Source organism: Phaethon aethereus (assembly GCF_964289735.1).
Source record: "Phaethon aethereus genome assembly, contig: HAP1_SCAFFOLD_313, whole genome shotgun sequence".
NCBI lineage: Eukaryota > Metazoa > Chordata > Aves > Phaethontiformes > Phaethontidae > Phaethon > Phaethon aethereus.
The window spans coordinates 100,686-126,386 of NW_028114043.1; the positions used below are offsets into that span (position 1 = coordinate 100,686).

At 36.1% G+C, this 25,701-nt stretch overlaps 1 protein-coding gene across 1 annotated transcript in view; it reads left to right on the forward strand.

Annotated features, from left to right (window-relative positions):
• SMC6 (structural maintenance of chromosomes 6) overlaps nucleotides 1-25,228 on the forward strand; it is a gene marked incomplete at both ends in the record, with an annotated part of 30,998 nt that extends 5,770 nt beyond the window's left edge. The window contains 21 exons of the mRNA XM_082015915.1: nucleotides 50-130; nucleotides 2,383-2,484; nucleotides 2,667-2,786; nucleotides 2,891-2,989; nucleotides 4,132-4,278; nucleotides 4,669-4,757; nucleotides 5,257-5,421; nucleotides 6,427-6,605; nucleotides 8,453-8,654; nucleotides 8,795-8,909; nucleotides 11,067-11,227; nucleotides 12,960-13,095; nucleotides 14,004-14,084; nucleotides 15,564-15,734; nucleotides 17,446-17,583; nucleotides 18,330-18,475; nucleotides 19,171-19,296; nucleotides 20,537-20,642; nucleotides 21,951-22,103; nucleotides 23,717-23,814; nucleotides 25,120-25,228. Coding sequence (XP_081872041.1) covers nucleotides 50-130; nucleotides 2,383-2,484; nucleotides 2,667-2,786; nucleotides 2,891-2,989; nucleotides 4,132-4,278; nucleotides 4,669-4,757; nucleotides 5,257-5,421; nucleotides 6,427-6,605; nucleotides 8,453-8,654; nucleotides 8,795-8,909; nucleotides 11,067-11,227; nucleotides 12,960-13,095; nucleotides 14,004-14,084; nucleotides 15,564-15,734; nucleotides 17,446-17,583; nucleotides 18,330-18,475; nucleotides 19,171-19,296; nucleotides 20,537-20,642; nucleotides 21,951-22,103; nucleotides 23,717-23,814; nucleotides 25,120-25,228 — 2,724 coding nt within the window. The remainder of the gene's footprint in view (nucleotides 1-49; nucleotides 131-2,382; nucleotides 2,485-2,666; nucleotides 2,787-2,890; nucleotides 2,990-4,131; nucleotides 4,279-4,668; nucleotides 4,758-5,256; nucleotides 5,422-6,426; nucleotides 6,606-8,452; nucleotides 8,655-8,794; nucleotides 8,910-11,066; nucleotides 11,228-12,959; nucleotides 13,096-14,003; nucleotides 14,085-15,563; nucleotides 15,735-17,445; nucleotides 17,584-18,329; nucleotides 18,476-19,170; nucleotides 19,297-20,536; nucleotides 20,643-21,950; nucleotides 22,104-23,716; nucleotides 23,815-25,119) is intronic.
• Nucleotides 25,229-25,701: the final 473 nt, after the last annotated feature.

Below are 25,701 nucleotides of genomic sequence, written 5' to 3' on the forward strand. Positions count from 1 at the left end.
GTTATATGAGAACTTTTTAACTTAAAATTAAAGTAATTTATTTTTACAGGTAGATAATCCTGTGTCTGTTTTAACCCAAGAGATGAGTAAGCACTTTTTACAGTCTAAAAATGAAGGTGACAAGTACAAGGTAAGAAAAATAATTTAACATTCTGATTAAACATTAAAATACTGATTTCAAATTTTTAGAGGTGGCATTTGGAGGAAAAAAAAAAATCAGAATTCTTAATTTTAATGACCTGTTGTGGATTAACTCATGTAAGCAGCTAAGCACCACACAGCCACTCACTCACTTCCCTTCCGTGCTGCCCTCTGCTTGGGATGAGGCAAGAGGAAAGGAAGAGTAAAAGCAAGAAAATTTGTGGGTTGAGATAAGACTTGTTTAAAAAATGAAGGAAAAGCTGGAAGAAGAGAGAAAGTAAGCAAAACAAACAAGAGATACAAAGGGAGTCACTCACCACCTCCCATGGATAGGCTGATGCCCAGCCAGTTCCCAAGCAAAAGGTGGGTATACACCCGTAAACCCTCTCCTCTCCCTTCTTATTGCTGATCATGACTGTGCTGGTTTCAGCTGGGATAGCTGCTATGAAGAAGATTAACTAGTATAGGGCTATGTTTTTGATTTGTGCTGAAAATAGCGTTGATAATAAGAGATGTTTTTGTGATTGCTGAGCAGGGCTTACACAGAGTCAAGGCCTTTTCTGCTTCTCACCCCACCCCACCAGTGAGTAGGTTGGAGGTGCACAGTGAGTTGGGAGGGGACACAGCCGGGACAGCTGACCCCAACTGACCAAAGGGATATTCCATACCATATGACATCATGCGTAGCAATAAAAAGCTGGGGGAAGTCTTTTTTGCCTCAGTCTTCACTGGCAGTCTCTCTTCCCACACCTCTTGAGTGGATGGACTGCAAGATGGGGACTGGAGGAGCAAAGTCCTTCCCACTGTAAGAGATGATCAGGTTTGAGACCACCTGAACATGCATAAGTCTATGGGACCTGACAGGATGCACCCCAGAGTCCTGAGGGCATTGGCTGAGGTAGTTGCCAAGCCACTCTCCATGATACTTACAAAGTCCTGGCAGTCAGATGAAGTCCCTGCAGACTGGAAAAAGGGGAAACATTGCACCCATTTTTCAAAAAGGTAGGAAGGAGGATGCTGGGAACTACCGACCTGTCAGCCTCACCTCTGTGCCTGGGAAGATCATGGAACAGATCCTCCTAGAAGCTATGCTAAGGCACATGGAGGGCAGGGAGGTGAACTGAGACAGCCAGCATGGCTTCAGCAAGGGCAAGTCCTGCCTGGCCAACCTAGTGGCCTTTTGTGATGGAGTGATCACATCAGTGGACAAAGGAAGAGGTACAGATGTCATCTGTCTGGACTTCTGTAAGGCCTTTGACACAGTCCCCCACAACAGCCTTCTCTCTCAACTGGAGAGAGATGGATTTGATGGGTGGACTGTTGGGTGGATGAGGAATTGGTTGGATGGTCACATCCCAAGGGTAGTGGTCAATGGCTCAGTGTCCAGATGGAGATTGGTGACAAGCAGTATCACTCAGTGGTCTGTACTGTGACCAGTACTCTTTAATATCTTCATCAATCTCTTGGATTCCCAAGTAACCGTTACATGTGATGCAGCCCTGCTTTCCTGGAGGTGGCTGAACCCCTGCCTGCCCCTGGGGAGTGGTGAATGAATTCCTTGTTTTGCTTTGCATGTGCGGCTTTTGCTTTACCTGTTAAACTGTCTTTATCTCAACCCACGAGTTTTTTCACTTTCATGCTTCTGATTCTCTTCCCCATCCCACCAGGGGGGAGTGAGTGAGCAGCTGTGTGGTGCTTAGTTGCCAGCTGGGGCTAAATCATGACAGTGACATTTTATGGAATGTAATACCTCTTTGGTTAGTTGCGTTCATCTGCCTGGTTGTATCCACTCCCAACCACTTGCACACCCTGCTAGTCTATCCACTGAGAGAGTGGAGTGAGAAACAGAGGAGGACTTGATGCTATACACTGTTCAGCAATAGCTAAAACAGTGGGTTATCAGCATTGTTTTGGTCACACATCTAAAAGGCAGCATCATACCAGTTGCTGTGAAGTAACTTAATTCCACCCCAGACACTATCTGATTGTAGCAGTCATCCACTTGGAAGAACATTTTTTTGAAGTTTCTTTTCTCTGAAGACATGGATAAATTTTAAAAAAAAAAAAAGAGGACACTGCTGACTTAGTTCATTATTCAGAAATACTCCACCAGTTATTTTACTTTGGGTATCGTTCAGCAGGCACAGAGGTTGGGATGAGTGGTCTTTCTACGGTAATTATTTAGGGTCCACTTAGATATGCTGCTGAATCTGACATCTGCATCTTTTTATTCCTTTTTAGTTTTTTATGAAGGCAACTCAGCTGGAACAAATGAAAGAAGATTATTCATCTATTATGAAAACTAAGGAAAATACATCTATTCAGATAGAACAAGGAGTAGAGGTATTTAAAAGCTAGAGTAATTATTAGTACAGATCTGAACATTGAAATAACTATAGGAGTTAAACTACCTAGTTTTGATTTCATTAGGTCTCAGTGACATTAAATAAAAAAAAAAATTCCAAGATCTCATATTATATCACAGCTTTTTGCACTAATGATTGAACCTTTCTTTTTTTTTTTAGCGTCTTCAAGAACTTAAGCTGCTTTATTGTGAAAAAAAGGAACGTTACAAAAGCATTGGATTTGTGAATGAGATGCGAAATCATCTTGAAGATTTGAAACATAAAATGGCATGGGCAGTGGTAAATGTCTTGCTAAAATATGTTGCCTCATATGAAAGGTACTTTAAATTATTCCCAGTCTGCTGTGGACATTCTGATACATGCTAAGATATGCTTCTATTTAGGTGGGTGAGATGGAAAAAGAAATACAGCCAATCAAAGACGGCATCAGAGCTGAAGAAGGCAATACAGAGAAGTTTGTTCAGAAGATAGAAGAATGCCAGGTACATACATGGTTTACACCATATGTCACTCTAGTTTTGGCTCCTTGACTCAAGAATAAAAATAATATTTAAACTATGATTGTCCTTTAGCTTGTAAGCTATTGAAACAGGGAATCTTAGCTTTTCATAAGCAGCTAAGAACATTCCTATTTATACACCTTTTTAGCCATCGAAAACTTAACAGTAACATTTGCATTCCACATTCCACTGGATAATAATATGAGGACATTTTGGTTTCTGCTGTTTAGGGGTATGTGTGTGTAGTTTTTGTGCTGCTACTTTTGTTTCAGGTAAGGATTATATTATTTTGACTGGGAATTTGAGATGACTAACATTGCATATACCAGTGAACAGTAATTTAAACTGTTTTATTGTTGGGAGTACTTATTTGATGCCTATTTCTGTAATGTTGGAGCATCTTTCAGAGATCTGTCATGTAGGTTTCCTTGGGTATCATTGCCTTAGGAAAGATCAGCGTTTGATTACAGGAGATACCTGGAAATTTAACAGACCCTTTGGATGGTACTTAAGACTTCTGTAGGTAGCAAGAAAGAATAATTTTGCCAAGCATTCAGATTCACCTATGAAATATATCTTGTGCTGAGAAATACTAAGCATCTTCTTTTTTTTAACTTTTTGGTGTGTTAAAACTCCTCCAAACTTTCTGAATTGAGACTCATTTTTCATGGATTTTTTTTTTTTTAATGTTAAAAAGACTTATATGACTTATGTGTGTGTTTTGCAATTGAGACATTTTTATTTTATGGCCAAACATGTCTGTGTAGTGTTGAAGGAACATTGTCCAGATACTGGTCTCACTTTTTTCCATATCCTGGTACTTGGCCTTACTGTATTAAAAGTCCTGTGTTTGAGTAAACCATGACCTAGAAAAGAAGGTTGCTGTTTACTTCATAGGTTTGGTAGTCCATTGGTTTCTTGAGTATGTTAATTTATTAATTTTCATCTTAGCATACTCATAGTGGCAATGACTTACTTTTTCTTTTTGTTAAAAAAAAAAAAAAAGGCAAATGAGAGCTGTTGGATGGATTCTGTTGAGACATATTTCCTCTGTAGCATTAAGAGGTTTTGAAGAAAATTTTGCTTCATTACTACTTGTGTATTATTCTCTTTTTGCAACAAAGGTAAAAGTGAACGAAGCTGAAGAAAAGTACAGAGTGATACAAGACAAGTTAATGACAATAAGTGAAGAAGCACAAGCCCTGCATCCTCAGTGTATTTCTTTGAAGGCTGATGTGCAAGCAAGAAGAAAAGCAGTCAATGAAGCTGAGGTAGGCAAAAAGAACTTTCAGAGTACATACCAATTTAAAGCTTTAATCTTGTCCTAGCTCTACCCATATGTACTTCTCCATCTGTGTCTAGGTTTCCTGAATCCATAGTGCAGTTCAAAATAGGTGTAATTTTCTGCCTGGCTTTCAAGTAATTTCTCTTTGGGGGCTGTAGGTTTTATTTCTTTACACAGGTATTAAGCAATATTAAGCTTAGGTCAAAAATAAATATGATTCAAGTTAACTTGTATTCCTTCTTTTTCACATTTTTGAAATTCAAGTTATGTTTGTCTGTTTTGATGCAGTTCAGTCTTTATTACTCAAACCGTAGTTCTTTTTGAAATTATTTCTTGCTTCTATTTATTAAATTACTGTATCCTGTTTTCTTCATAGGTACTTTATAATCGTTTAAAAACTGAGTTAAAACGTCTGGGAAAAGATGATGAACAGCTACGTAAACGAATTGAAGAACTGAAAAGCGGGTAAATACAGATATAGCGGTTACAGTGTATGTTTATTAAGGTATAGGTATGCAGGGAGTGAGGTCTTCTGATTAATGAGAAAATCTGCAATAACAAAATATTATTTCAACTCTAGCAGGGTCCCATTAAATATTTAATATTTCTGATCCTGCTTCTTTGCCTAACAAGATCTTGACTAGAAGGTGATGAGATAATTGGGCAGAAAAAAAGCTTTTATTTTTGTTGGTGATAATATACATTTTCTAGCTTCCATGGTGTTGCAAAACAAATATACTTTAAACCAAATATAATAGGAACGTAACTGGGGAAAGTTATGTGTGATTACAAAGAAAATTAAAAAATTGGTTCTTATGCTTTGTAGATATTGTAAATATACAGAATCTTAAGTATAACTTTCCGATACATAAATCTTTTGTATGATACAGGTAATAAAACAAAGTTCGTGTCACTTATAAATCATCAGTGTGGTTTTAAAATATTGAAGTATGATCTTTTCTAGTGCTAATCAGGTTTCAGAGCCTGAAAAATTGGAAAAACAAAGGAAAATTGCACACTTAAGGGAAAAGTTAAAGGTATTCCACAATGAAGAAATAATGATTGGTCAACAGGTGGACCAGTTTCAGCAGGCTATATGTAAGTGTAAGGAAGAACATGTTAGACATAGGTAAGTTATGCTTATTGAGTAACTGTTTTCCTTTGTTTCAAGTTATGAGAGGTCCCTTCGTATATACCTGCATTCTCTGAGGTGTTAGTCTTCAGATTCTTTTATTTTTTTCCCCTAGTTTATCTTAGGACTTGCTAAACTTTTCTGTTTGGCACAATAAGACCTAATTTAGAAAATTCTGGAAAATTAAGAAAACTGTTCTGTCGTTAAAGGTGAAAGGTATTACTAATTTAAAGCCTGATATAAATCCATACTGTCAGTTTAATGCCCTTCTTTCTTCCTCTCACCATCTGTCTTTTATTCGCTTATCAACCTGTGGGCAGACTATGATTTAAATTTTTTCATGTTGTTTAGTACATGAGTACATCCTGATACGTTCTCACAAGATATATAACATGATACAAGGAAATAGATACGCTTAGGGTTAATTATTATGTCTGTAGTTAAAAGCAAATTTGTAGAGACTTTGATGCAAGTGGTTCAAATACCAAGTTAGCCCATACCCGAAATAGAAAAACAGAGCACTCTTTGGCTTTGATTTGGAAACCTGAACTTGGAACAATGATTACCGGAGGGGATTATGGCAATGTGGGTATTTGTCTCAAAAAATTTGAGAATTGCTGCTTATTGCACTTGATGTATTAGTTTAAACATCTTTTATCAATTGTAACCAACAATTACTTTGTGTTCTGTTGAAGACTTTTGTAGAAGAGAGTGAAGTTGAAGCATGTAATGAGAAACAAAATCAGTTCATTATCAATTGTTAGAAATAAAAAAGTCTTATAAAACTGTTGCAAAGTAGTAATTTTCTTTCTTGCTTTTTTGTCTTATGTTTTTTGAAACTATAAAAATATTATTGCATGTCTGTAGCTATCTGTACATTGGAGTATTGAGGTCTTGATGTACTGTCCTATTAGTACTTGAAAAATGAGACCTTATAATTACTTTAATCAAATTAAGGCTTCATAAGCTGTTGCTACTGAAAAAAAAAATCTGGTCTTTTAGGAGAGAACACTGTGATGTGAAGGAAGCATTGGACGCCAAGCAGAAACAGCTGAGAGAGCTGAAAGACAGTAAAACAAACACCTTCAAAAGATTTGGACCACATATACCAGCATTCCTTGAAGCAGTTGAAACAGCCTATAGGCAAGGGCGATTTAAACACAAACCCGTTGGACCTTTAGGTAAGAATGACTGCTGAAAAAGACAGTCTTTAGAATTATTGCATGGCTGCTAATGTAAATAGTGATCTTTTAGAAAAAATATTTGTTCTTTAAGGAGCTTCAGGTATATCTTTCTTCTGTACTTCCTGGACTAAAGGTGTTACCCTGGTAGGTTATTGTCATGGTTTAGCTAACATCTACTGTTTATCTTAATTTTCTGCCTGTTTTTGTTAAGGTATTTTATGTCGTTACAAAGGTAAACTTTCAAAGCACCCCTCCAACTCCCCCACACCCTCTAAGCATCCGACCTGCTGTCCTGCTCTTGGACAGATTTTGTTCAAAATGTCCAGTGGCTGACTTTTGGGCTTGTCAGACTTGACATGTTTTGCATGGAGTAACACCGAACTGAGGTTTTCTAGTAAAGTTTGGTTTCATTATTTTTTTGACCAGCTCTGACAGTGAATGCTATTTTCAGTCTGTGAATAGGAGTAATGGCTTCAGCATGTTCTGGATGTGTTAAGGCCAAGTACTTAAGTACTTGGCATTTACTGCAGAGTAAGAATGTGCAAACACACGTACTACTGAAGACAGACGATATAATGGAAATTTTCATGTTTGTTTAACTTACAGCATAGCTGTTCCTCTGCCTTCACCCTTAAAGCATTAAATTGCTGATAAGCAATCTTTGCCTTGATACACTCCTGCTGAGCTGCCATAAAATTGGTACCTTAATTAGAAGCTAGTAGTGACCTGTCAAATATCTTGGAAGAAAATGTAGGCCTCCAAATATGCATAGTTATCTCTAGAGGAATAGAAATTATATGTCTGTGTTCTCAGGGTAGCTAATCTGTTGCGGAGTTTTTCTATCTTTTAGTTAACTTTTTTTTTTTTTCCCCCCTCCTTGTAAGAAAGAAGGGAGGGAAGGGGTGCCATCCAGGGGGACCCTGACAGGCTTGAGAGGTGCGCTTGTGCCAACCTCATGAAATTCGTCAAGGCCAAGTGCAAGGTCCTGCACATGGGTTGGAGCAATTCCCAGTATCAGTACAGGATGGGGGATGAAGGGTTTAAGAGGAGCCCTGAGGAGAAGGGCTTGGGGGTGTTGGTTGATGAGAAGCTCAACATGACCCAGCAATGTGTGCTTGCAGCCCAGAAAGCCGGCTGCATCCAAAACAGCATGTCGGGCAGGTCAAGGGAGGGGATTCTGCCTCTCTACTCCACTCTGATGAGACCTCACCTGCAGGCTTGCGTCCAGGTCTGGAGCCCTCAGCACAGGAAAGACATGGACCTGTTGGAGTGGGTCCAGAGGAGGCCACAACAATGATCCAAGGGATGGAACAGCTCTCCTGTGAGGACAGGCTGAGAGAGTTGGGGTTGTTGAACCTGGAGAAGAGAAGGCTCTGGGGAGACCTTATTGCAGCCTTCCAGTACCTGAAGGGGACCTACAACAAAGCTGGAAAAATTGCTTTTTACAAGGGCATGTAGTGAAAGGCAAGGGGTAATGGTTTTAAACTAAAAGAGGGTAGATTTAGATTAGATATAAGGAAGAAATTCCTTGCTATGAGAGTGGTGAAACACTGACACAGGTTGCCCAGAGAAGTTGTGGATGCCTCATCCCTGGAAATGTTCAAGGCCAGGTTGGACAAGTGGAAGTGGAAGGTGTTCCTGCCCATGGCAGGGGAGTTGGAACTAGGTGATCTCTAAGCTCCCTTCCAACCCAAACCACTCTATGATTCTATGAAAGGTTTATTTTAGATTCTTATAAAAACCCATAACACCACAAAACAAAACCCTGGAGTTGTAAAAAAGCACTACAGGATATTTTGTTATGGAACACAGCTCGTAAAGCCTTGTCTCTTATGTTTATTTAGGTGCTTTCATTCATCCGAAAGATGCTGAACTGACTTTGGCTATTGAATCTTGTTTAAAGAGCCTAGTGCAGGCATTTTGCTGTGATAATCATAGTGATGAAAGAACTCTTCAGCTACTGATGTCAAAATATTATCCACATGGATATAGACCTCAAATAATTGTAAATAAGTTTCAGGATACAATTTATGATGTTAGGCACAGGTAAGTTATGTTTTGAATTTTATTGCTTAGCCTTGATGGTTCAAATTGTTATTAGTTGAAAAGAACTATTTGTAATTTTCTGTTTTTTTAAACAATCTTATGTGAGCTTTATGAATGGTGGTTTTTCTTCTTTTCATCAGAGGAGTTCATCATCCAGAATTCCCATCAGTTCTCACAGCATTGGAAATAGATCGTGCAGTGGTTGCCAATTGTTTGATTGATGCGAGGGGTATAGAAGCAATCCTACTGATTAAAGTAAGGCTCTATGCTCTCTATTGGTCTTTAAAGAAAAGCATTTTCTCTCTGTATGGAGCATATACAGACACTATCAGTGAAAGTATCGTAATGGTCAAAAGAGGTAGAGAAAAATTTTACTTTTTTTTTTCCCCTCTGAGGAGAGTTGAGGACCCTGATGGCTCAGTAGACCCCACTGGCATTCAATAAACTGTCAATATACCACTTCAAACACTATTTTCTATCATGGGTGACACAGTAAACTAACAACCCATAGTGAATTTAGATACTGGGATTTATTTAAGGATCAGCAAGGTTAGAGCTTTTACCTTTATTTCCACACACTTACTTGTTCCCCCCCCCACCACCTTTATAGGTCTCAACTTCTCTCCCCAGCAAGGGAGAGCACTGCTGGTCTGGGAAGGTCAGGCAGAAAATCTTACTGGTTCTTGCTGTGCAGCTACTCACAGATACCTGTTTGAGCTGTTACTGGCTAAGGTCCCTGGGCATTCTCTAGGATTTTTCTCTACAGATCTCTCCCCATGTGTTTCCAGGATCTTCCCTGCTTGTTTCTGCGATGTTCACCACCACCTTTCTGAGCCCCTAAGTGGTCTAGTTTCCCGGTCTGAATAGTCTATGTGCATGTGATCAGCCTCCTAGCTGTTGTCTCCGTCTCATGTCTCTATTAGTTGGTAGGTTCAGGATGTGTCAGTTTTGTGTAGTCCTGGTGTTACCAAAATTTGCAGTCAGCCCCTACCAGTTCTACCCAGCAACTGGTAGCTAGGTACCGGTTGTAGCTGCAGCAGGCTTGTGCTTGAGGGTTCAAAAGATCCCTTCAGGATATTCAACCATCCACTTGTACATGAAACTGTCAGCCACTTGTTAGCATTCACAGCCTAATTTATTTTTCACCTACCACAACAACCAGAGACCCTTTGGACTCTGCTGTGTTAAAGCATTTGAGATGAGAAAGTGCAAAGAAATGTGGTTGTGGACAGAGTCTGGTAAAATAAAAAAAAAAATCAATAATAGTTATTAAGTAGATTTGAATGAGTTGACTAGCAACTGCGGTTGAATTAAGATTACATACTATTTTGATAGGAACCCATTTTTGATCACCATAAAACATGTTGATTAGCTGTTTTTTTGCTATTATATAACTTCTGGTCTTAACTGATTTTTGATTTTCTGTTATTACTGAAGATACCAGATCCTGCAGATAAGATTATGGGTAAACAGTTCAAAGACAAAAGTAAGATGTATATCATCTTATTTAAAGAAAGCAGGGTATTCCATAAGCAGCAGAACCAATGATGCTTACTTTTTGTAGATTTTTTTTTTTTTTCTCCAAAACCGCTTGTCCCAGTTTGTCCTCTGACATTCCTACTGGAAAAGAGGCAGTTTATACTGTCTAAACTGTCTCGTGCAGAGCTGAGACTGTTTAGCAAACATGGCTGCTACTGTATGGGATACATAACAGCTGAACTTTCTAGGCTTTTCTCATGGCAGGAATGCTAGTTTTGTTCTTCCCCCTCTGCCTTACCTAACCACTGATTTTCATAACATTGTTCAGGTAGGGCTCAAAGATAATAATTTCAACTGAATCTAAAAGAAGTTGAACGGGTATTGTGTGGAAGAAATGATACTTCTGAATGGATAACATGATTGCCTTGGACAAAGGCAGTTCTGACCACTATCAATGTTTTTTTTACCAGCATGTTTCCCCAAACTTAATTGAATATTGTTTGCTGTACTTCACAGCTTGCTTTGGAAGATTTTCCTGTATGTGTATTCCACTCTTGATAGTTAAATATACCTGTGCATAGTGACTTCTGGATTAGTGATTTTTTTTTTTCTTTTCTTTCCCCATGGCAAATTATAAGAGCCTGATTAAATTATGGAACTTACAGTTGAGATAAATTTGTAATAGAATAAAAGAAATGGGCAGCTAAACTAAGTGGTGGTTTTGATAACATAAATGTCTTATTCAACTAAGAAAAGCAGACTCTTGACATTCTAGATTTTTTTCACATTCTTTCATTATTATTATTGTTATTGGTATTATGTCATTAGGACTTGAAATTATTTCTGGGTGAGAACTTCAGAGCAGCTTTAAATTGATATCTTTAATTATGGTTGCTTTTTCCATTGGTATAATAAGGTTATTGTATTTTTCAGAGTAGCCATAAAGCTCGTGAAGTGATGCAGTTTAATCGGCCTCCAAAAAATTGTAGAGAAGCTTTCACTGCTGAAGGTGATCAAGTATTTGAAAGACGATACTATTCTTCTGATTACCTCAGAGCCAAGTTCCTAAGCAAAGATGTTGAAGCAGAAATAAGGTTAGCATCTTGTAGTGTTGTATTTGTAAAAAGTGCACTTGTTGACATGAATAGTGGAATTGCGTATTTGTCTATTTGCATGTACACTGTTCTTCATTTTCCTTCTGAGATTTACACTTCCTTTCTGAGAATTCTGGAAAATCTCAATGCCTCTCTGTGCTAAGTACAAACCTGAGTTGTACCTAGATATTTTTCAGCTTGTGGCATGTAAATCTTGCCCAGCAAGTAGGGAATTTGTTGGTCTGAATACGCCAGGAAATCTAGCTACCTTCCTCTTTGTTTTATGCTTGCTGAAAAAGAACATGGAGTCAAAGCTGTTTCTTTAAAAGTCTAATACCTGAACAGTGGTATCATAATTTACTGCAAAGGAAGCCTGATTATTCAAACGAAAATTACATTTGCACATGTAGTCCTACTGGTTTCAAATTTTGCATCTGTGTTTTCTCAGGCTTTTGACTTCACTCATGGTAAACTTCACTCTGAAAAACTTGACTTCACACACCCCCCTCCCCCCCATTTTATTTCTTAGGGGGTTTTTCCTCATTACTTTCAAAATGGTAGTATAAAAGCCAAACGTATTTCAAAGTTTAAAAACTTGGACTATCACCAAGCAAATTGGTGACAATAGAATATATTTATTTTGAGGCTCAGATTATATTACAGACATACTAAGTAAATATTTTAATTTTAGTGTTAATAGCTGATAGTGTAGACTGAATTGAATGTTAAAAAACTTATTTCTGTAAACTCAAAAGTTTTAAATATGTCAGTTAAGTGTACTTTGTTCATGTCAGTATATAATGAAATCCACTCAAAGATTACCTTAACTTTCAAAGCGTTATAGTCATTTCATTACCAGTATTGCCATGGGGGAATGGTGTAGGCCAGTTTAAAAGTAAAAATGTCTTACCACCTACCCCACCTTGAGAACTTAGCCTAAAGCAATGACACATTTATCTGGAATAGTCTGTGCAATTTATTAAACACTGATTCTGGGATCAGGCTTAATCAGTCTGCTTCATACATATATAACAAAAGTTGGATTAAACACTTGCATTAAGATTATTTTTTTATTTTCAGTAATATTAGTAAAGCTTCCCCTTTCTTTTGTAGGGGTGAAAGACTATAAAAGTTTTTCCATCTATAAATAATAATAAAAATAGCTTTGTTTTGAATTTCAAATAGTTATACAACAAACTGGAGGAACTAATTATGCAAATCTCTGGACATGACCTTCTTTGTAGAAGGAAAAGTATGGGACTATAATTTTTTTTTTTTTTTCCACATCTCTGTTAATGTATTTTCTCTCTGACTGGAGAGAGAGTCCTAATCAAAGTATTTGTTTTCTCTTAAGATGCAGTAGTATTTTTGGAAATAACACCACTGTTCAGTTCAAACATTTGCCCTGTGTGTGACAATTGCTTAACAGAAGTTAAGAGACGGTTTGAATTAGATGAATGGTTTATACACTAGGCATTGAACTAGGACCATCAAACAGCTATCTGCTGGTTATTAACTGAGTTCTGCTGTAGAGCTTTGGTGTTTCTTTATTGATCATTAAAACCATCCAATGCGTAATAAACTTCAGATTTTTTTTTTTTTTTTTAGGGGAGTGCATTTTCACCCTTTGTCTTGTTATGCATTTAATTTTTATTTGTGTATTTCTCTGTGTGTGTGTAATAAATAATATCTGTGTAATATATATTATCTTAATATCACTTTGTTTACAAAGTCACTTGGAGAAAGAAATTGAAAACAAAAAGGCACAATTGGCAGCATCTCAGCAACATTTATATTCCATTGAAAATGAGATTAGGCAGAATGAAGATCATCTTCACAGTCATCGACGACACCAAAAAGAACTACAGGTAAAAATAAGTATAGTGTTAATTTTTAGAAACTGGTCAGTCTTTCCCTATTTCATTTGACTTCTGCAATATATTTTGAGTGTATGATAGGTTTTAATGTTTATCCTTACTTTTGTTGTTTACTTTCATCATTTAGGCCACAACGATACAGGTCACATCAGTCCTAGCATATGCTGCTGTTTCTGCATGGTATCTTTTTTTTTTTCCTCTTGTGCTAAATTTCACAAATTTCTGCTGCTTTATTTGACACAAATAGGAAGTTGTTGCAGTATTTGATGCAAATTTCTTTTCCCTGCTTCCCTCTCCTTTATTTCTGTTGAGCCTTGCCTCTTAATTCGCAGAATCTTGTTTCTCTTCAAGCTCTTCATTTATATTCTTAATGCATTTTAATATGCTGAATATTTCACCTTTAGGTTTTCTTAATTTTAATTTCTTTATAAAACATTTTACAACTATTAGTTGCCTTTCTCTGTTTTCCAGTACTTCTAGGTAGGATATGGATTTGTGGTGGCTAATGATGTTACAGTTAGGCAGTGTAAGACAATACGTGCTATATAAGGTTATATTCAGTAAATTACAAATAAGAACCAGCAAAAAACATGGCACGTGGACTCAAATTGCTGAAGATAAATATTTGAAGGAAAAATAAAGTAGGTTTTATTCAAATGTCATTTTGAATGGAAATACAATAACTTACGATTTTGAAGTGCATGTGACTTTCAAAACAAATTATATCTTAGAAAAATGGATTCCATAGGTACGTGTGAAGAGTTCTGTCTTTTTGTAGGCACTAATGAAACTAGAAGACCAAATATCTTGCTTTCTGTGCTGACTTAAATGAACAGTGAATTTTTCTCTTAGCTAAGCTTAAGAATATGTATATTCTTAATTCTTATATTTCTTTTCAGATAAAAATAAGAACAACAAATGCAGAAATAGCAGATCTTGAAAATATGGAAGAACACCAGTCGGTGGACATCCGTACATTAGTAAGACTAGATTATCAAATTATGTCTAATAAGGATATGAAGTAGTCTTTTAATGTTGGCAATGTTTTGAAATAAGAAAATACCGTAGGTTTTTCAACTAGTGTACAAGTTGGATAAATAGTGAAGAATGTAGCACTTGATAGAATGTCAACAATTATGGCAATGGCATGATTTTATTTATTTTTGATGAGTTTTTGTTTGGTTCTTTGTTTGATTCTTTCTTCTTTTCTTTGTCTTCTGCCCTTTTTCAAACCAATAGTACTGCAGGTTTATGGAAGGCAAGGTGGTGTTGTAAAATGGTATTCCAGGCATTTTCTTTCCCGGTTCCAGACCTGCTGTGATGTAAGAGACTGGTTAGGGAGAAGCAGTGCTGTAGGTTTGGAGGTCGGAAGTGGCATCATGAAAGCATAGATAAAGGCCGCTCTGGAGCATAATTAATGTCACAGCACTGCCACTCTGCCCAGAACCCACAGTTCTTGCTTTGCTGTAGCTTTACCATCTAGAAGTTTTAACGTTCATATATCGCCCTAAGGAAGGATCATGGTAATATGATTATTCCTTCAGCACTCTTATTCTTATCCATGTGTTCTTAAAATGTACACATAATAGTTTAAGAACAGAAAAAAATGTTTGATCATCTGTTGTGAATTTCATGTAGGTGGCCATGAATTTCAGCTGTTACTCTGTAATATAGATGGCCAAGATTTTAATTCTGAGACTCACGTTGATAGATGTTAATAATAATCCTGACTACAGTTGTTTCAGTTAAATTTCATGCCAGTTTTCCCACTATTTTATCTGGGATCAATGAGAGGCTATGGTGCCCAGAATTTTTTTTTAATATTATGTATTAATTGCTATTCCTTCACTTGGTATTTGTCTTTAATTGCTACCTTGATTTCACAACTGTCTGATTGTGAAAAAGAATCTTAGCAATACAAGGTTTCGTTTAAATATTTTTCCCAGGTTTTGGAATATTTGTCTCTTCAGAAAGTCTGTATGGTGATAGTTCATTAGGAGCAGTATAATTGTCTAGGGAACAGCGATGATCCACTTATTCTTCCCTGTATTCCTTTGTATAGTGAATATATATGTTCTACCACAGATCCAGAGGGAAGTTACCTTGTTCTTTGTTTAAAAAAATTAATGTAGTAAAATATTAGCATGGCTAAGTCTTCACAAAATCCCAGCCCCTTTAGTGTTTTCATCACAGCTCCCAAATAAAGTCCCCTTAATTTTCAGTCAGGTAATTAGGAAATTCCTCTTTTTCTTTTGCAGTTTGATTTAGTGGTCTCTTACAAGATCTGTCAGTCTCTTTGTTTGGGCTTTAGTGACAACTACATTGAGCTGTTTGTATTCTTGTTAGAGTATTGCATGTAGTCTTGTACTCTGATAGTGATAAAAAAATAAAAATATTGTACAGCAATTTGCAAATATATGTCTCCTTTTATTATTCTTCATTTTAATCTATTTTGACAGGAAGATGAAGCTGAAGAAAATAAGGGTAAGATGGAATCTGTAAAAAACGACATGCAGCAACAAAGCAGAAAAATGGAGGAACTGAAAAATACTCTCCAGGTAGCTGAAAAAAAATTTGAAGAAATGAAAGAAAAAATTCATCAAGTGGAAGAAACTGCTGGTCCAATTAAGGTAGCAATAATTTCGTATTGTATTTTTAATTTGTTCCCTTTGTGTAGCAAGGGGCATGAGGTTAAAAGGAGGCAGGAGAAAAGAATATCCTCCTTCCCGATACATTTAAGGTCTACCTATGAAAATAGAAATAGAGCATTCCATCTAGAGCATGTCAAGAAATAATCTTCAAAATATTGCCTTATGTTGATTGTTAAGTGTAGTTGCTATAGTGTTTTATGTTTAAAGAGCTGGTTTCCAGATATTCTTAGTCATAGATTGCAAATAAGAGAGAAGAAGGTTCCTTGACTTTCCTTTAAGTGTATCACATTTGTTGTTTTGGCTTGTTTGTTTGTTTCTGTTAAAGCCTGGCTAAGAGTGTTCATAACTGTTCAGTTTTCAAAGTAGCATTTAAAGTTCTATATGAAATGGTTGTTATTACGCAACTCAACTTCATAGAATCACAGAGGTACCAATACATAGATTTAATTATTCAAGACTACAGAAGACACTTGGAAGTTGCAGAGAAGTAGCAAGACTTGAGATAAGTAGCAGAGTGGTGGCAAGCAAGATTTGATATTGGCAAATGGAAGGCAATCTCATGGTTTGAAAATGGAAAACAGAAATAACAGGGTCCAACACGTTTACAGTATTGTAAACTGGTAGAAGGATGGAATGAGGAAAATCTTAGTAATGTCACTATAGGAATCTCTTATGTGCCTCACTTAAATTGTATATTGCTATGTAGTCAGCCCAAATCAAAAAAGCAAGAGTAATCAAAAAGAGGAAGGAAACAGGTAAGGAAAACAACTGATAAATACGTTAGTTATAATGTATCTAATATGGAAATTCTAAAGATATGTTCTATTTGGAAAGAAAAACTGTGTAAGGAAAGAGAATAGATTTATTCAGAATATTAGAACATTATTGATTGTTATTAAGAGTACTAAACACAATAGAGGGCAACTCTTACATTCCTGAAAGGATTTTAGATTAGATGTACTGCTATGTGTTCTACAGTTGTTTAATGAATTGTTTTCATATGGCAAGTTGTGGCTCTAAGGCAGGAGTAGAAAAAGGTAAGAGCATCAATTACTGTTGGTGATAATTACTTTTCTTGTTTGGTGTTTTTGGGTGTTTTTTTGTTTTTGTTTGGTTTGGGGTTTTAATTTTTGTTTTTTTAAATAAGACATCTAGTTGACAGAGATGAGGAAGAAAATCGTCATCTAATTTATGTCATTCTTTATACCTCTTTCTCTGGAAAGATACAATATCACTTCAGCTCTATCAACACTTATATGGTATAGAAGTTGCTATGGTCTGCATCATATTATAGGTATAGCAGGACACTGAATTTTCACACAGAAATGCAGTTCTGGCTGATGTCACACAGGCATCAGAAATTTTGGCTAGAGAGTGGTGTAAAAAATAAAGGTAGTTTTTGGAGGTTTAGGAGAAAGGATGGCTTTTTCTTAAAGATTAAAACATCCCCTCAAGATATGATTCCTAAAAACATTACAGTCATTTATTTTGTCCGTGTCAGAATTGAGTAGAGACTTTCTGATGAGTTGCTGTTAAAGCTCCTGGACTTCAGAAGGAGTACTCTTACTGAAAGCAAAATAAATTAGACAGTGTTAAAAACAACATAATTATTTGTGATAAGTCAGTAAACACTAGAGGGATGCTTAGGAAGTTAGCCCAAAGAGCTCACACCTTGATTTATTCCAAACAGGATGAATTAAACAAAGCAGACACAGAAGTGGAAAACAGTAAACGCCGTCTGCAGCACTATGAAGACAAACAAAAAGAACACTTGGCTTGCGTAAAAAGCCATAAAGAATTACTAGCTGCCAAAGAAAAAGAATTAGAGGTAGGTGTGGGTTTTTTTTCTTCGGTGAAGTCAGATGGACATGATCCTTCTAATATTTAATAATAAATCATTACACTTCCATATAGAGTATATTAATAGTCAGCTACACTGCATATTCTCTCACCTATGTCTTAAGCTGACTGTCTAAATCAAGTAAGAGTAATTTTGTATAAATGAATCAAAGCCTCTTTTTGTCTGGCAAAGCACCGTTTCTGTCTTGACAGATACGTTAGGCATTACCCATCTAGGACTCTTTCTTCTTTATTCTGCCATGAAAAGATTAAAATCACTTAACCATAAAATTTGCGTTAAGTTCAGTAATACCGGTTTGGGTTTTTATATACTAGGTTTTTCCTTATACAGACCTCATACCTGACCTTTTGAAGACTCATCTAATCTAGCCTTATTAACTAACTTAGAAATCACGTCCCCAAAGACTTTTGGAAGACTGTGCTGTTTAGATACGGTGAATTTGGTTCCTTATTTATCTGTATTAGCTAAATAACTGTGAACATATGATCTCATATACAGTTCTTAGCACTGAAATAACTGCCTACCTATAAATGCTGTTAGTAAAATTGTTGATGATAACTAGGTTTGCTGTGATAAGTACAGAAGGAACGATATGAAAATATTGTTACTGCTTGGAGACCTTGGTTTTCCGTAGTACAAAATATTTGTTGTGAAGACTAAAGAGATTTTTTTGAAAAAGGTAACAATTAATTGAGTTTCGAACATTACTTTAGGAAAAAATTGCACAAGCTAGGCAAATCTACTCAGAGCGCATAGAGGTCAGCAGAACTGTTAAGAGTCTTGATGCAGAAATGAATCGCTTGAGGGAGAGGATAAATTCAGAAAATGATCGCCACGGAAACAGAGAAGAAATAATACAGTAAGTTATCTTTAATGTCTAAAGTAATTCAGGGAAGATGGAAAAGATAGGGGAAAGAAGAGTTTTGTTGGTGACTCGCAATGCATTTATATGTGTTTTTTAGTACTTAAACCACGTATGAAGGTACAGAAACATGCTATGCTGATTGCTTAGTCAACCATTACTGAACAGGCTTAGGAGTGTTGAATTACCCCCTAGTGATTTTAGATGGTGTCTGTACTATATATATGAAGTTACCAATAATTTCATACCTTCTTAGTGTTTAGAGGTATCCCAATTACGACTACGTGGTGTGAACATAACCCACCTTTGTTCTGGGATGCAGTGAGCATTAAGCATACTTCTAGTTTGAATAACTAATGCAGAAGTTAAGCAATTGAAGCTTTGACTGCAGTGCATTTCAAGGAAACACCTCAGATATTCTTGAGCATGGGGAGCCCAGTCATTCATTCTGCTTGGTGTAAGAGTTTCCTTTCAAAAGAATTAAAAATAGAAGTAAAACTTCACTTTTGACTTTTCATTTGTGAATGGTGTCTTACTTGACTCATCAAATGCTTTTAGCTTTAATATAGATCCTCATAAGAAAGTTTTTTATTTTAATGTTTTGATTATCAAATTGAGTTTCATTGTCTACAACAATATTACAGTTTTAATGTAATGCATGTTGATCCTAGACTTTCTGTTAATTAAAACAGGCAATTTCATGATGCAAAGAAAAGATATGAGGATGCAAACAGTAAAGTAAGGAATTTAAAGAAATTCATTAGGCTGCTGGAAGAAATAATGACCCAGAGATTCAAAATATATCGACAGTTCTTAAGGTGAGTTAATTCTACTGTAATTTCAGGGTTTAGATAAACTAATTGTAGAGGTAAGTATGTGCCCATATTCCAGAGTGAAAATTACAGAGCAGACCTGTGAGAATGAGGTATCCTTAAGGTGGTATTCACAGCAATCTTTCTAACTTAATCTTGCTCCCAGATCCAATACTATCAAGCCTGAGAGTTCAGTGGCAGCCTGGAGTGGCAGCTGGAAAATCAATGTGATCAGTGGAGGCTCTATTTTGCTTCACACCAAAGGCCTCGACCGTCCTGTCTTAATCCAAGGCAGTTTTGTTTCAGTGCTGGTTTTGGTCAGTAAATTATCAGCAACATACTGGCATTGAAATCATCTGCACTGTCGCTGACTTTCATAGAGTATAAGTAGTGGTGCCGTGCTCATTTAATTTCACTGTGTGGGCCAAACGCTTTTTTTCTCCCTGTCCTGAAAAAATTTCAAGATCTTTATTCCAATTCTGCAATTTGACAGTTTCCTCTCTCGTGGGGTGTCCATACCGGGAGTCCACACCTCCTTTCTTGCTTCTGTCCTTAGTATCCTAGACCTGTCAATGAAGATTTTGTGCTGGCCTCACTTCAGAAGGACTGATGGTCTGTTTTACAGTGCAGTCCTTTATCATTTATCATTCCCTTCAGCAGAAATTGAGGGATATCTGTGTTGGCTATGCTTTTTGTACTTTTTGATCTGGGATTTGGAGGGGGTGCCAGTATGATCCTGACAGATAGTAATGATCAGGAGAATCCCAACTTTGGGAGGTGGAAGTCTAGAAATACTAGTGGGTGAGATTTATCTGCAGAATCTGATGCTTGCCTTTTGGTGCTCATATATGTCTAGCAGAGTCCATGCAAATTCTTTACTATTCTCACTGTGCAGTCCTAATACTGGATAGGAAGGAAGTGGAATTTGGTCATTTTCTGTTGAAGTTGTGGAAAAAAGGTGTAAAAAGCCTCCAGTCTACTGAAACAGACTTCTAGAAAATAGAAAGCCTGTACTTCTGGATTTCTTACCTTGTTACTTTGTGTCAGTGATTCTCTCCAGTATGTCCAGTACTGAATGTCAACTGGTCCAGAGCATTTGGGGAAATGTTATTAATGAGGCAGGGCTTAATATTTAAGATTATGATGTGGAACTGTTGATAAATCTATTCTAAAAAATCTATCACTTTTTCATGTATTATAAAACTTACTGACCTAATATTTGTTTGCTTGATTTAACTGATTTAAGGCTCCTTTCTTTGCGATGCAAACTCTACTTTGACCATTTATTACGTATTCGCGCTTGCTCTGGAAAAATACTTTTTGATCACAAGAATGAGACACTTTCAATAACAGTAAGTTACTTTATATTATTTCAATTACCATGTAATGAATTATTTTTTATATGAGATACAAGATCATGCATTGCAAAGGATAGAATAAATTCTTCTCCCCTTTCCAAAATGTGATATGCTAAACCGTAGGATGTTGAAAACAAGCAAAAACACAATTGATATTGTTGTTTTATTATGGGTAGGTTGCTAGATTACATGGAATAAATTTGGACTGTCATCTTATGCTGAGAATAAGAATTCAGTAGCTAGTCATCCTACTCAGTCTTTCAAAATTACTCATTCCTATTTCATTGGTAGGACGTTTGCTGTTATTTCCATGATTGTATAATGTCTCTAGTTGTTATTTAAACAACTTTTAATGGCTGAAAGCGTCAATATTATGTTTTTTCTACGTATTTTGTAAGTTCATATCTTTTAACATACCTTCCAAAAAGTTTTAGTCATGGGGGTATCTACTTTTGTTTCTGTGGGAGACTTCAGTTGTAGGAATTGAGGGGAAGACTGTGTAGTGACAACATAAATATGTGTTGACACAGTCCTAATTAAACAGGTGAAGGATATGTATCTGAAGAACTCGAATTCAGTCCATAAAATGTCAAGTCATTGCCTGGCATTATCAGAATGCCTTTTTTTTTTTTTTCATAGCTGATGTTTCATGTTTCTCATGCAAGAGATCTATATTTAGTCAAGGAAGGTAAATTTGAAAAAAAGACACACCCTTCCCCCCCCCAAACAAAAGACCCCGCTCCAAAATAATTCATACTTTTCTGCTTAGCTTTTTAAAGGTAATGTAATTAATAGGACAAGAAAATGCTTAAGTTTAATCTTAAAGAGGGAATGCCACAAGGTGTCGTCATAATCAATGGAACCAAAGGACTGTTGAGTGTTTCATGTATTCTGGTAAAGAAACTTCCTCCTTTAAACTCCTCCTGTAAATCAATTACTCACTTTTCTATTGTAGCTGGTAACCATGGGATTCAACTGTAATATAACTACACTGGTTGACATTTATTAAACATTGTTTAATAGCTATTAGAAATGGAGAACTTAATAAGAAAACACTGATAGAATCATTCAGTCTGTTCAGTGTATTTTACTGTGGTGGATGAAGTTGTAGCAATCCTAGAAATGTGTTATGAAATGGTTAGGAGCCATCCCATTTGGGATGGCAATGACAGTGAAGTGCATAGAATTGTTCTTAAGTGATGTCTATCTGTTCATCTGTAATGTGTTTGCTGTTAAAATTATGATTCTCTTCGTAAGTCTCCATCTCAGGTTTTAAAATTGCTCTAATATTTTTATTTCAAGGTTCAGCCTCGAGAGGAAGACAAAGCTGCCCTTAATGATGTGAGATCCTTATCAGGAGGTGAACGTTCCTTCTCAACAGTTTGTTTCATTCTTTCTCTGTGGTCCATTACTGAATCTCCTTTCAGATGCTTGGATGAATTTGATGTCTACATGGTATAGTTTAAACTTAAGTTAAACTTAAACTTTTAAACTTAAACATTTGCCATTTTGATTTGTATATATTAGTGAAATAGTTGGGTTGTATTTGGTTAGATTTTAAAACACTGCAGTTAACTGTAAATGATAAATAAAAAAAACCCAAAACCCCAATCCCTGCCAGACAGAACTTGTTAGGGATCTTGTTCACTTTGCTTAGTGACTTTTGAAACCTACTCTGTTTCTGAAGTTGATACCCAGAGCTATGAGCATCTGCGTTACTTTACATGCTTAAACCTTAGTTCAGTGCAAAAATCACAAGATATAACTTTTTATTAGTTCCCCAAGCAGTTGTTGTGTTTGTCACAGGTTGCCTCTGTACATTGCTGTGACAGTTCTGGGCTTAGCATGTGCTTTGGCGCCTACCGATTTTAAGATCAATGTGTTTTTTTTCAGAGGAAGTGTAGCAATTGAGTTCACAGTTGCTAATGTCAGCTAAAACTGATAAACCTCATCTTGTGGTTCCCTGAGTAGGCAATTAGCCAATTTTTTAAATATATTTTTATTTCCCCTTTATTAGTATGCAGTATAGTATGGTTTGAGAAAATAATTAGTGCTGTGAGACAGAGTTGATACTGTATTATTTCATTTTGCCTTCAGTGTCCCAATGATTTACTCTGAATCACAGAACTATAGGGAAAATTCCTTTTGAAATTCTTTATATACACAATATGCATCTAAGGTGGTCAAGCAGTCATTTTCAGTGAACTTCCAAAGCTTAGGTTCTCTTTTACAAGTTAGTTGTACAGAAGACTGTCTGTCTCTCCAGAAAAGGGTGGATACTCAGAACCATAGGCCCTGCAGACAACTTCCATGTCATCTATGCTATAAATAATTCCACACAATTTGTCTTTCCACTTCTGTGCCAGTAAGTGCAACCTTACCGTCTCCATGTTCTGTAGTTACTTTGTGTGTAATCCTGGAGACCCACCACAAGAGGACTCCATCAGCACATTGGCAAGGGAGATAACAGCGTATAGAAGCAGAGCTTTGTTTAACCCCTGCTAATAATAGCTTCCCATTACACATCTTTTTCAGTAAGCCTAGTGTATAAGGTTGTGTTCCAAATAGTAATAATAATAATAACAATACTACTACTAATAAAAACAAGCTACATAATAGGTTTTGTGCAGCACTTAAATCTTTTCAGGTAATTTTGAGGCAGGATTTTATAGGAAACATTATTCTGCTAAAATACAATTCCTCTCAGCATACCAATAAAGCAAGAAGTACTACATGTATGTCAAAGCTGATAGAAAACCACTGTGAGTAGGAGTGTATGATTGTTCTGATAGAATCATCCTATTATGTGTGTACTAAAAAGTAGAGTTTAAGAATTTCCCTGACTATAGTTTGTAGCTTTTAGAATTTAACCCTAATCTTTCTCTAGCATAGTTTTTATTAGACTTTTCTTTAGCTAAGCTTTACTACATATAAATTAATTCTCGTAGGTTTTTCTACTAAGACACTTTCTAATGAATTTATTCTTGAGCATTTGTCCTAATTTGTGCAGTAATAGGCCAGTGAAGTATACAGTCAGTATCACTACCTGATAAATCTTTTGGGTTTAGGACATGGTTAACAGAAGAATTGCAATGGATATGATTCTTAAGGTGGCTGACTCTCAGCAGCATCGACAGTTCATTTTGCTTACCCCACAGAGCATGAGGTAATAATGTTTTGTTATATTTCCTGGTAAAAGAATTACAAGGAAGTTCTATTGCAAGGAGTATGTAAAAAGTAACTATGAAAAGAAAGAAATTTTCCTGTTTGTAGCAGTAGAACATGAACAATTAAGCAGTCCATTGCTGATGGTTCTGGGAATTTAATAGGTTTTTCACTCTTCTGTATGTAATGACTCTTAATATGGTAGTTCAGTGGGACTTGAATCAGTTTCTCTTAAGTAGAACAGCTTTTTGAAATGTTTTATTGTCTAAAGTAGGCTCCTGGTAGCTCATAGCCTGTATCTCCCTCTCCCCTCCCAAAATTAACAGAAGCCTTTGCATTTTTCTGTTTTTCCTGTTAATACTAACAGTACTTTCAAGAAGTTTGTCAATTGAGTTGATGGTTTTTTTTACATCACTGATCTAGAAACTGATAACTTACTCCTTACTACTTTTTTTTTTTTAATCTAGTAGCCCAAAATTCTTAAAAAAACCCTACATACAAGTCCCTGGTAAAGCCATGTCCATCTTAAGGGGACAGTCACTGTCTAACCTTATTCAGCCCACTCTTCTCTCAGCCAAACATAATCAGTGAAGCCTGCAGAGGATAATTAAGCAGTCAGTCCTCAATGAAGTTGATTTATTCTTAGTTGTCTTCCCTTACTAAAGTCTATAAAAAGTAGAATAATGGTAGCCTGTTGTTATTTCAATGGAAATGCACTGGGGGGAATTTCTGAAACTGTATTCAATAAACGTATAGGAATTTTCTGTATGGTTACTGTTTAATAATTCATGTGCAGCTTGGTTGTGTTATGTTTGGTCACATGTATGTTCAGCAAACTAATTTAACAATAGTAAGGAGGCACCTTCAGGAAAAAATACATTTAAGATAATGGATGGAGAATCCTGTATAAATGTATGTTTAGTAAGTTTTCTTAGTATGACGTGCATGATTATACATGTATAAAGTGTGTGCCACTGCAGGATCTGTAAGGCAAATATGAACCATATTTGATTATTATTTCATTTGGAGTTTCTCTTAAAATAACCTTTTCCATAATTAAGGTAGTCTAATTGTAAGAAGTCACACGACTGAAATCAGTCATTGTCTTTACCTGAAGTTTTTACTGAAGTCTGGCTCCAGTATCAGTTCAGTGAAGCCAGAACTTCACACCATGTTACTAGTTTTTAAAACTGCCAAAGAAAGAAGGAGTTATTTAAAGGAAAATATGTAATGGAAAGAATCAAATGCAAATACTAAAACTTGTGGAGAAGAAACACTGTTTAAATGATGCATACTTTATTTTTAGTTCTCTGCCTACGAGTTCCCGTATTCGAATCCTCCGAATGCAAGACCCAGAAAGAGGCCAAAGAACATTGAATTTCCAAAATAGGAATGACAAAGAGGAAGATCAATAAGTACCTCTGTGCATGAATATGGCATACTATTGAGGGTAAATGTGTAATGATGTGTGTAAAGTTATTAATTCCTGATGCTGGATAAAAGGATCTTTTGGTAGATACCTCAGGAAAAGAAGAGGTTCCTGTATATTTTTTTAATTTTCAAATTCTTTTTTTACAGAACTACTGTATGTGTACAGACCTAGAATAAGCACAGTTCTGATGAGAAAATCCCGAATGTTCAGTTGGTATTTTTAACTACCAACTAGTAGAATTTTTTTATCAGTTGTTCTGTTTATTATTTTGGAAAATATGAAATATATTGTGTATAACTATGGAGTAATATTTTAATAAACGGTAAGAACTGATACTTGTGGTAATGTTTTAGTGTCTCTACACACTTAAAATTAGTATTAAGTTAAAAATGTTGGTTTCTTTCTAGCTCTGCTTTATTTCTTAAATGTATGCTAATTAATACGGGCAGTAAAAAG